Source organism: Pseudochaenichthys georgianus, chromosome 22, assembly GCF_902827115.2.
Source record: "Pseudochaenichthys georgianus chromosome 22, fPseGeo1.2, whole genome shotgun sequence".
In the NCBI taxonomy this organism is placed as follows: Eukaryota; Metazoa; Chordata; class Actinopteri; order Perciformes; family Channichthyidae; genus Pseudochaenichthys; species Pseudochaenichthys georgianus.
The window spans coordinates 25,114,128-25,125,175 of NC_047524.1; the positions used below are offsets into that span (position 1 = coordinate 25,114,128).

An 11,048-nucleotide genomic window follows, 5' to 3' on the forward strand; every position below is an offset into this window, starting at 1 on the left:
TTTTTCTGGCACGGTTGAACCAACAACTTCCTTTTACCTGACTTCTGATTAATTCTAAAATAGCCAATTATAAATTATAGTGGAAAATGTGTCTAAAAAGTGCTTAATAAATAAACATTTAGATGGACTAAATGATGTCCAACAGCAACATATCTGCGGTGTCTGCATTCTGATATCACTGTGGTATCTTGTAAGACTGGGTTTGATATTGTCATGTGAATGAATCGTAGACCTTGTATCTTGCATTGAAAATTCCAGGAAGTCATATGGCCCAATAATCTTCCTCCATGACACGACATAAAACACAACACAACTTTTCTACAGATTAAACTGACAATATATTAAAAAAGCTCGTAAGGTGCTGGAAGGAGAAATGGTTTGCATTCAGACAGAGCCAAGCTAGAGGTTTTTCCCCTTTCCAGTTGTTTTGCTAAGCTAAACTAACTGACTGACTACATATTTACTGTACGTGGTATTGTGCTTTTCATACGACTCAACAAAAAAAGTTAATTAGCATATTTCCTAAGACGTTAAGATAAGTTAGGCTATTTTGTACAGAGACAGAAGTGAAATATGAATATGTGTCCAATGGGCCATCTACGACTTTAATAAAGTGGGTGAGTGAGTAGTTCTTCAGACATAGGTGAAGTGTGACATTTTAAGACTGCTGAGGACATGCACAACCGACAGACGCTGGGGTCTTCTTCACTGGAGTGGCGCAAAAACCAAAAAAAGACAGTGGAGAGGACCGAGAGTCTCACCAGAGGAGGTGTGGAGCAGAGAGACTGGCTTGTTTTGCAGGAGAAAAAAAATTGGCCTGGGCCACCATCCTCAGTGCCTTATAAGGCAGTGTTTCTATCCAGCTAGCACATCGAAGCCAGGACTGCTGCTGCTGCTTGCCTGAGAGCAACTCAACTGCACTCCGGAGACGGAGCAGACACTCAGGTTGACTATCAGTGTAAGAACAGAACAAGAGACCCAGGGGTTATCCCCACCTCCCCTCAGAGAGGCACAAGAAAGGAAAAAGTCCGTGTTAGGACAAAGAGATGAGAAATAGATGAGAAAATGGAGATGCTGAAGGAGAAGATAAGTAATAAATAAAAGGATATAATAGGGAGAAGGGATAAACTAAGAACATGTCAATAGAAGATAGAAACTCTGGTTGACATGAATAACCAACTCTATATATAAAACAAGTTCATAAAGGTGTCCAGGGCTCAACAGTAATGGCTGCCATGTTGACACTAGCCAACTTTTGAAGAAATAGGCTACCATTTGTGGCCTATGGTCGCCATCAGTGGCAACATATTGGGATATAATAGGGGCAGAAAAATGGTATCCCTGGATCTAGATATGCTACACATAACCACAGGAGTTTGTTTTATGTTGAAGCAGTTTGTAGGGTTTGTAGTAGGGTGAAAAGTAAGATTAACCCCTTCAACTAATATGCAACTCCTTGAATTTACAAAGAACCAGATGAATAGAACCATGGCTGCCCCCAATTAGTCGACTAGTTAGTCAGGGCTTTAGGAAATCCAAAAGTTCGGATCATTCTGAGCATGTGAAGACGAACCCCACAAGGCAACATGTAAACTCTACAGGAAAAGGTCGTCAAAAAATCCACGCCATCGCAGCTTCCCGAATGACAGCTTCATTGCAAAACGCAGAGCTTAATTAAACCCGACAACGTGTGTTCCTCTTATAATCGGAGGAAAACAGCAGCAGTGAGACAGGCAGCAGCCTTGCCTTATTTCAACATACAGTATAGACCTATATAATTGTTCTGACCTCAGAAAATGAAATTAAAGCTTTCATTCCATGATGAGGGCTTAACGTGCGGAGCTATTTTTTGCTGACGCGCATATTTGTTGGTGTTTCCGTTTCCTGTGTAGTATTTATTGGGTTGTTATATTCAGATAAGAATGAGGGAATTAATGAACTTAATGTTCATTGTGTGTGTGTGTCCTCGCTGCTTGTTCACACTCACATTAAGCATCATCACCGGAGCTTCTGCTGTTTATACCGCTGACCAGAGGACTGCTTCTTCCGTGCGGTGCGCAGTGACTCCGTGTATAAAATGTCATTTATATGTCAAAGGTTCATCATTACAGTTTCATTTTATATTAGCACAACGTGAACGTGCCATGATGTTTTAATAATGATCTCTCTCAGCCTTTGAAACTGAAACTATTTTTGGGAGAGAAAAAAAAAAAATAATCATAATATATCATAAACGTGCGACGATTAGTCGACGATTAGTCGACTAAATCGACGACTATTGGTCAACTAGAAAAATCTTTAGTCGAGGGCAGACTTAAAAAGAACTGCGAGATTTGGAAATAAATAATCATTTTGAGTGAAAGCGGAATTAGATATGATTTGCTATTTAGGACGGAATGACCTTTTCAGAAACATGATTATTAAATTATAAAATTATAATAAAATGATCATGGTGGGGGCTTTTTTTGTAAAAGGATCTGTAACAAACAAGGATAAGTCTGTAGACCGGGCCTTCCCTGCAGTACCACAATACTTCGTTTAGAATGATTTTTCACATATTTTACCAAATATTGCACAAGATGCAAATTGGATATTGCACAAGTCCATATCGGAATTCTGATACAATAGGCGCTTTCACACCGGAGTACTTTTCCCCGTACTTTTCCCTTTTAGTTCCGATAGTTCCTGGGATTTTGCGTTCACACCAAAAAGAGAACTTAGTTCATGAGAACTTTTCACCCCCCTTTTAGTCCCTGCTAGAGGTGGTACTTTCCTGGGGAGAAAAAAGTTGGCATTAGCATTATTAGCATTAGCATTAGCCCCGCGCACCAACGGAGAGAGACTAACTTCTGACAACACAAAAAAAAACATGGGAGCAGTGGAGTGATGAGGAGGTGTCAGCATTCTGGTGATTTACTCGGAAGGCTTCAGTAGAAGATGCTGGGAGAAGCCAGTCCCCAACTCCGGGGACTTCCGGCCGGGGACTTCGGGTGGCAGTATACGCCGTGAAGTTGTTTGCTGCCTGCCAGTGAACCCAAAGCAGAAGAAGAAGAAGTGACGTCAGCGGCTTCATTTGCGTAATCTTCCCTCAGGGACTTATTCCGGTGTGAACGCGATCTGCTCTTTAGTTCCATGGGGTACTATGTGCTGGCACTAAGTGCTGGGAACTAAGTACGGCAAAGTAATTGGTGTGAAAGCGGCTATTTAGATTATTGTGCAGCCCTACAGAAAAACCTGAAAGAAAAATTATATTTGTGAAGTGTTAAAGCGCCTAAAAATAGTAACATGTAGTACATGTTGAGCACGTACATGTTAAGTTTTTAAATGCCTTGTTCACCTAATGCTGAGTAAAGACAGGACCACAGTGAATGAAAGAGACACCCAGGGACCGCCCCCAAGACATGTTCTGGAAGACATCAGACAAACTCTCAGCTATTGATATCTCATAATATCCTTCACACTTAAGTGCTGTGTATAAAGTTATCTGGCAGTGCCCGCTCTGCAGCTGTATCAAAAGGCTTTGGACTGGCGCTCCAGTTAAAATACCTGCAGTGTGTTTAACAAGCCGCGAGAGGGGGGGCTGAGGGAGAAGCAGAGCCAGAGAAAAAGAGATAAGGCTGAGAAGTGAAAGGGGAAAGTGCAGTCATTCGCAGGGACTTTGAGCCCCATATATAGCTGCCAACTATTTACTCAGTGAGGTCATTTCCTTCAGGACAGCAGAACTTATGTGACTCGCAATCAAGTGTCCATATTTTTCTTTATCAAGAGAAATGCCCTTTCTTTTTGCTTGCCCTCGACAATCACTTCTTGTACTTGGAGCTGCCAAGTCAACTCCAGTCAGCAGTGGTGCGCTGCCAAATAATGATCCCTACAGTTTGCACAAGGGGAAGGTTGCGTTGATCGAACGCTGATCGAGGCAATATAGTGATTTGCAGTTTATACTACCAGAGTTTATAGTGCGATTAAAGCACCATTTATGTGCTTTTCGCTGAGTATTCTGTGCTTTTTGGAAGCAGGTGCAATTTAAGGGCTCATTACAGATGACAAAATAGTTTTAAAATGAATCTCTGCTGCGTAATTGTAATGTCAGAGTACAATACTGCGTTTCCCAGCTTACAGAGGGTTAGATTTCTTTACAGGAAGGTCAGGGGGTTTACTTGACAGATGCTGCAGATTCCTCACTGTCAGCTTTCCGTATCCTCGGGGTATTCAGCCCACTGCTCCCTAAATACATCTTACTTCAAGTCCGATGAAAAGTACAAACCCAATAGATTGATGCAGGAATGAGTCCTAAAACCCGTGGTTAACCCAATAGATTTTCACATTTTGTTCTTTGACATAAAATAGTCAGTAAATATCCCAGAGCTACTTTGTGTCATATATACACATAGTGGTTGCTAAGAAGTGGCTAAATAACACTACTAAAACTAAGTCATCACACCGAAATATTAGTCGCATTTAGCTTAGCGCCGCCATGCGAACATGATGTAGTTTGTTCATAACGTTAGCTTTTAACTTCTGGCTAATGTATTTACACTTCAGAAATCATAAAGTGTTGTTAATATATGGATATTAATCTGCTGAACTAAATGTGTAAGTATCATATTGTGTATTTGCCACAGAGCCGATTGTTTTGGAATATTCCCAAATCCAATGGAAAGTTCCCGTTGCTTTTGTCAGAAGACCTTGCGATTGCTAACTTTCGGGTCGGCCTTTGAAAATACATCATCACTGCACCACTCTATGTTGTCAACAAAGCTCCTTTTTTTTTTGCTGTTGCTATGCCACAATAGCAGGAGATGTGTGATTCATCGTTTACTGAATATGAGCCTGTGAGCAATTATTAAAGGCACTTAAAGTAAGCCTTTTTTTGTATTCCACCTGCAAAAAGGACATTTCTGAGCCCTTACTGTTTGTGTGTTAGAATCCCACGTGAGCAACAGAACTTCTTGATCCCTGTGTTCGCTCCAAGGCAGCTCAAAATGGAAAAGTGCAGCCTGCTCCCTCCTACGCATGCTTCCCACTCAACTTTTGTCTCAAACACTCAACACCTCTATCTCTCCGGCTCGCGTGCAGGAAGTAAACACCACCGGTGTTTAAAGCAAGTATTCTGCTAAATCTTTTACGGTAAGAGAGGACAGAGCAGGAGTGCCTCAAGTAGTGTAAGGGGGGGACAGGGGAGGGTATGTGCAGGGGGCCCCAAGCTAGATGGGGCCCATTAAAAGGGGTGAAGTGATGCTTTTTAAGATAGACCCGACAGTGTGTTTGCCCTCTGTCAGATCCAGTTAGGAGGCCCGGAGATTCAAACACCACCACTAAAAGGGATGTTACTTTACAGCCAAAGTAGGTCCTGTGACACAGAGCTGGCTCTGATTTACAGTAAGAGCCCAGTGTTTAGAGGTCCTTATGTGCAGTCCTTGTAAACAGAGTGACATTAGGTATAACACCCAACGTTGGTGGCTCCAGCTTTATGTGGTCCAAGCATTCAAAGAGCTTTCCATTCAGTTTAGATGTGTTAGTTCATGTGGACACTAGACAACACCAGAAACTATTTGGGGAAAAGGGTCAATCTAAAGCAGTATTCCTCAATGGGGACACTAGTTTCCATAAGTGTACTTAGTTTTATTGTTATGTTTATTATTATTATTATTCTATGTATTCTATTTTCTCTGCAATCGTTAACTCCCACATGATCATGTTCCATTTGCCCAGGAAGAAGCCAGTCTCCGTGTCCAAACGGATTGCTCTGGGGTTGAAATGCAGCAGCCACACAGCCAGGAGGAAGACGTGAGGCCAACGTGTCTTACTTCATTGGAAGTGCAACCACTCAAAAAGACTTGATGCAACAGTCATCTTGTTATTGCATGATCACACAAAACGTTATGTTTTGTAAGCAAATGTAGCATCTGGCCGTTATTTTAGTACGATTCTGTTTAGAAAAACAGTGACGGTGCAGTACTGTATTCGTCCTCTTTATAAAGGCTTTGTTTTAACCTTCCAAACATGTTTAGCAATGGTCAGGGGGTACTTAGCTGAAAATATATTTTAAAATCTGTACATTATTAAGTGAATTAGCCAGAGAACCTTATTATTAGTTCTGCCTGGTGTCATGCTATACACAATGAGGGTATTTTTGCCCTGCCTTATGCAACTTGAGGTCATCACAAGGCTCTCCAAAAGAGGATCTCAAGGGACACACCACTTCATATATATATATATATATTATCTTCACTGCAGAGTATCGTTTGCTATTAAACTTTATTCTCCAACAGTAAGCTCCAACTCCTGCTTTTTGCAAAAAGGACAACAACTGTCCTTTGCCTCGGTATCTGACTGCTGATGCATGTTGGCATCAGATCCCATCAGTTTGGAACATTCTAATACTGATTTTGACTTTGTCGGGTTAACATCTTAACGTGTGTAGTTATAAATCAGACCACGCCAGAATATTCCACCTCTGATTGTAAAGAAATACTTTGAATTCTCACGCAATGCTTTAAAAGGTGATTCAATCATACCCATGTAAACACAGGGACAAGACTAAAGAAAGACTGAACATCAGCTCAGAGGAAACAGCAGTGGAATGCAGCAGCTCACTTCCCAGAAATGGGAAGCAAGACAGAAACATATCAAAGCAAGTGTGATTCACATGCTGTGTATGCAACTCTGTCTGCACTGATGCAATGCAAGGGCTTTAAAGTAACATTCACTTATGGAATGTGAGAACAATTCAATGAGCTGACAGATACAGATATGGTTTAGTTTCACATATGCATGCATATTATAGGGAGTTTTGATTCAGCAGTTTTTGATTTTACCAATCGATCTTGCCAAGCTGTAGCCTACATTGTATCGTACTTTTCAGAAAACTCCAAGACAGGAAAGTTGTTTAGAACACAATTGTATCAAGATATAATGGTTATGTCTTAGGCAAAACATGGTGCTAACATCTTTCTAATCGCCCATCAGTGCAGGAAAAGCAGAATATCTGGTGGGTGGTGGGACTCACCGGGACTGGTGGGCCCTACTGTTACCCAAGTGGGACAATCTCCACTAGTTAATCTTAATCTGTAGACACGCTTCACAGAGCCCCAAACTGCACTGTCTGCACTCGGTCTTAACTATTAATCAGGCCTGTCTACAGTACATCCCTGCACCATGAGGCTGTTATTTTGAAAGCTTTTTCGATTTGAATTCTAAGGGGAATTAATGTCAAGGTATCTCATTTCAGGACAGAATGGAAAGTGCATGAGAAAAAATAGAAAACAACAATAAAGAATAGTCATAGGCAGCAGCATGACAGTCCGTCTGCCTTATGTCAAAACAACAATGCTAACCGTAGCAGGTCCCATTTGGGGAATTAAATGAAGAAAAAAGCAGGAAATATTATGTCAATAGCATAGCTAAGTGTGTGCATACGTGTCTAGCGTGTGAACACACAGACAACACGGCATCATTAATAATCTATGAGGTGTATCCCAGTTGACTTACCAGCAAACTTTCCAGGTTTATGGCAGATCTGGGCTCTCTGATCATGTCCTCCAGCTTCTTGAGCCGGGTTTCCATCCTCCTCTCCGCTCCCAGCGACATGGCTGCAGCGTCGGCTCGTTAAAAAAAAGTTGAGTAAAATTATGAAGAGCTTCTCCAAACTGTATGTGAGTTTACATGTGAAAACGCTTTGTCTCTGGCTAATGGCCGTGGGCCTAGCGGAGCAAGCCTTGGGCTTTCAGCCCACCCAAATCGCTTCCACCAGGAATAGTGTGCACAATGAGGAGAAAATATTCCCAAAGAAGAGGCTTTTCCTCGCGTGCCGAAACTTGTCGAGTGCGCGGGCCTTCGGCTAGCTAGCCGCGTGACTTTTAGCTTATAAAATATAGCGTTACACTTTAGAGTTATCCTCTCCCGTTTAGTGAAAAGTGCATTTTTCCAACTCGGCGATAAAGTTTGAATGTGTAGATACCAGCAACAGGCAGCAGGGCGTTTTCTTTGCCCCCCTCTCCTCCCCTTCCCTTTGGGTTTTGGTCGCTTGGAAATGCTTTGGACTCGCTCTTTAGTGAAAACTCCGCTTCGTTTCAGCCCATCCAGTTATGTTTGAAGCTGCTGTAGTTTATCCTCGGTGCTGCCACAGGTCATCCGAAGGGGCGATAATGTGTGTTCTCCCGCGCTGAATTTTTAATAAGCACACACTCTCTTCCTGGATTTCTTCTCGCATTTTCGCATGTGTGCTCCTCGTTTTGTTTTCTTTATTGGTTTTATCCACACTAATAAGTAGTTGTATTCGTTTAGAAAAGACCTCCAGCGGCTGAATTCTTCACCGTGCACTCACATCTACACACCAACACACACGGACCGAGTCTGGAGTCTCTCTCCTCCCCCTGACATCAACACACCAATGACTCAGTTACCCATAAGCCACCTGTCCTGTCGTGCACCTCTACCTCGCATCTGTCCCTATAGTTGTTTATGCATTAAAGTTATTGTCATACGACCATCTACCTGGTAAATAGACAATCACATATTATAGTATCTTTTATATAATGTAATGATAGACAAACAGTCTATTCTGGGATTGGGTAATACAACATTCCAATACTGTTTTCAAAATAAGTACATTTTAGTATATCATGTGTACCCTTGGGATTTTTTTTAAATAAATGACTGCAGTTTTTTAAATGTCAGATCCTAATGTAATACTAGTAATTCCAGGCTGCACCAAATTTGATAAAAAATCCATCAATGGATTTCTGCAGCATCCCCCCTATATACCCAGCTCCTTGTACCTTTTTTATTTGAAGTTATCTTATTAACTTTTAAAGATCATATACATTTTCAGGGGTCTCTGATAAAAGAATTTTTTTTTTTCAAATGAATAATAAAAATCTAAATGAAAGCATGCATTTATTATGCATGCATTATGCATACACGTTTATTATTTATCAGATTGCTGGACAAATTGTTACTTGTCTAATAATCATAAAAATGAATAAATAATGAGGTGTGGGAGTTGTGGGTCATGTCGTGAAGTTTCCTGTTTGACACAACAGAGGGAGCAGTTGGACCACATGCATACCTGCACCTTGCTCCTACTGTAACTGTGGCTCTGTTGATGTAGTGTTGCTCCTGTCATTCCACTTGCAGCCATTCGCTGCTCAAAACAAAGCTGATAGTGCTCACTGTTTCCTTCTATCATCACCGACAAGAAGTGATCCATTTGATATTTTCTTTAGTTTGCATGTGGAGAAACAGACACAGTGTTTGAACAGACAAACACAAGCTTTAATTGCAGAACATCCAAGCATAACCCCCAAATGAGCAGTTTGTTGGACAGGTGATATATTGGGAAGGTTAGCAACACAGTGACAACACAAGTAAAAGAAGTTTCACCTCATAATTTCTCTTCTCATTTATGAAACCAAATCAAGATGTTTCCAGTAACCATATTTGATTACTTTTACAGCCTATTGAATCCATATTAAACGGGCCCTATTGTGCTCACTTTCAGGTTCATATTAGTATTTTGTGCCTCATGTTTGCATGCTTTAATGCTCAAAAAGCTCTTTGATAAGTAATGTTAACGAATGCAAAAATGATATGCTGTATCTTACCTTTCACTCTTCTGCCATATAAGGCATTAGTTATGAATGATCTAAAACAGTATGTCAAATGTATGGCACCAGAGGAGCACTGAATATTAGATTCTTTATTTGCCCCAAAGTGCCCTCAAGCTGATACTGATTGCACGCACTGTAGAGAATCAACAGAACATTAGGAAGCCCTTCTGAATATTTGCATTTTCCACTTTTTAACTGATTGTGTGTTGTTATTGTACATGCTCTTTTCTCCCACTTAACTTGAAATGGAAGTTTGGTGTTCCTCGTGAGTCTGGTCTCCTCATTGTCATTTACGTTTCAAAGGAAACACATTTTTCCACCAATGTGTATTTGACACATCAGAAATACATTTCTTATCAAAGTCTGTAGAGCATGGGTTGATTGATAAAACAGAGGACCCTCCCCCAAAAGGACCATGTTTGTGTCCCCAGTATACCCTAAGTCCAAGTTTACTTATTTAAATGTACGTCATGTACTTAAAGGGGACTTATTAAGCTAATTTCATATTTGTATCTTGTGCCTCTCCTGTGACATGTCTCCATGCTTTAATGTTCAAAAAGCTCTTTATTTTTCTCATACTGCCTGTACTGCAGCACCTCTTTTCACCCTCTGTCTGAAACCAGAGGCCAGTCTGCTCTGGTTGTGATGGGGGGGGAGAGACAAACACAGGGATTTGAGCCTTTGCAGACCATATACATGCACACAAACCTATACAACACACTATACATGATAGGGTCTCTTAAGCCTTAGTCAAGCAAACACAATACTATTATGTAATGCTAAGGATGAACTCAAATCTGATCTAAAACTTTCAATCTTTCTTTTGATCATTACTGGTGGAGTGTAAAAGCACATGCACAGGATGGGGTAAAGACACGAAGACACCACCCTCATCGGACGAGTGAAGAACAAATGTAAATCATGTAGCATTGTTCATATATTAACCATTTTTAATTTTGTCATACTATACTGTACTTAGTTTTTTGTATAATTTAGTTTGGTTTACATATTTCTCTATTTGTATTTCTTACATTGAAATCGTTTTTATTATAATCCTTTCGGTCCTTTTTGTGATGTGTTTCTTCTCTTACTGTATTTATGTATGCGCCATACACACCGGACAGATTCCTTGTGTAAAACCTACTTGGCAATAAATCAGTTGTTAGATCTCTGTTAAGAATCGCGGAAAAGGTAGGACCCAAATGCATACTACAAAAAAGGTAAAGGTCTATAAACAAAAGCGAGCTTTATTTCAAAAGCCGATCAGCAAAAACATGGCATGGATAACACATAGGTAACACGAGGAAGATACAATACCAAAACACGGTCGTGACCAACATGGAGGCAGACAGGAAAAACAAACAATGAACCGACAAGCCGGAACCATGGCTGTGTGGGCCGGTACTGGAGCAAGGACCATGGCTGCTGGGACCGGAA

The 11,048-nt window shown here is 40.9% G+C and overlaps 1 protein-coding gene across 3 annotated transcripts in view; it reads right to left on the minus strand.

The window, feature by feature from the left end:
• rock2a (rho-associated, coiled-coil containing protein kinase 2a) overlaps positions 1 to 8,392 on the minus strand; it is a 65,354-nt gene extending 56,962 nt beyond the window's left edge. For 2 of the 3 annotated variants that reach the window (XM_034112211.2, XM_034112213.2), the window contains exon 1: positions 7,492 to 8,392. In XM_034112211.2, coding sequence (XP_033968102.1) covers positions 7,492 to 7,590 — 99 coding nt within the window. In that variant the 5' untranslated portion in view covers positions 7,591 to 8,392. The remainder of the gene's footprint in view (positions 1 to 7,491) is intronic. The other variant, XM_034112212.2, reaches the window with a different exon arrangement.
• Between the last annotated feature and the right edge of the window lie 2,656 nt (positions 8,393 to 11,048).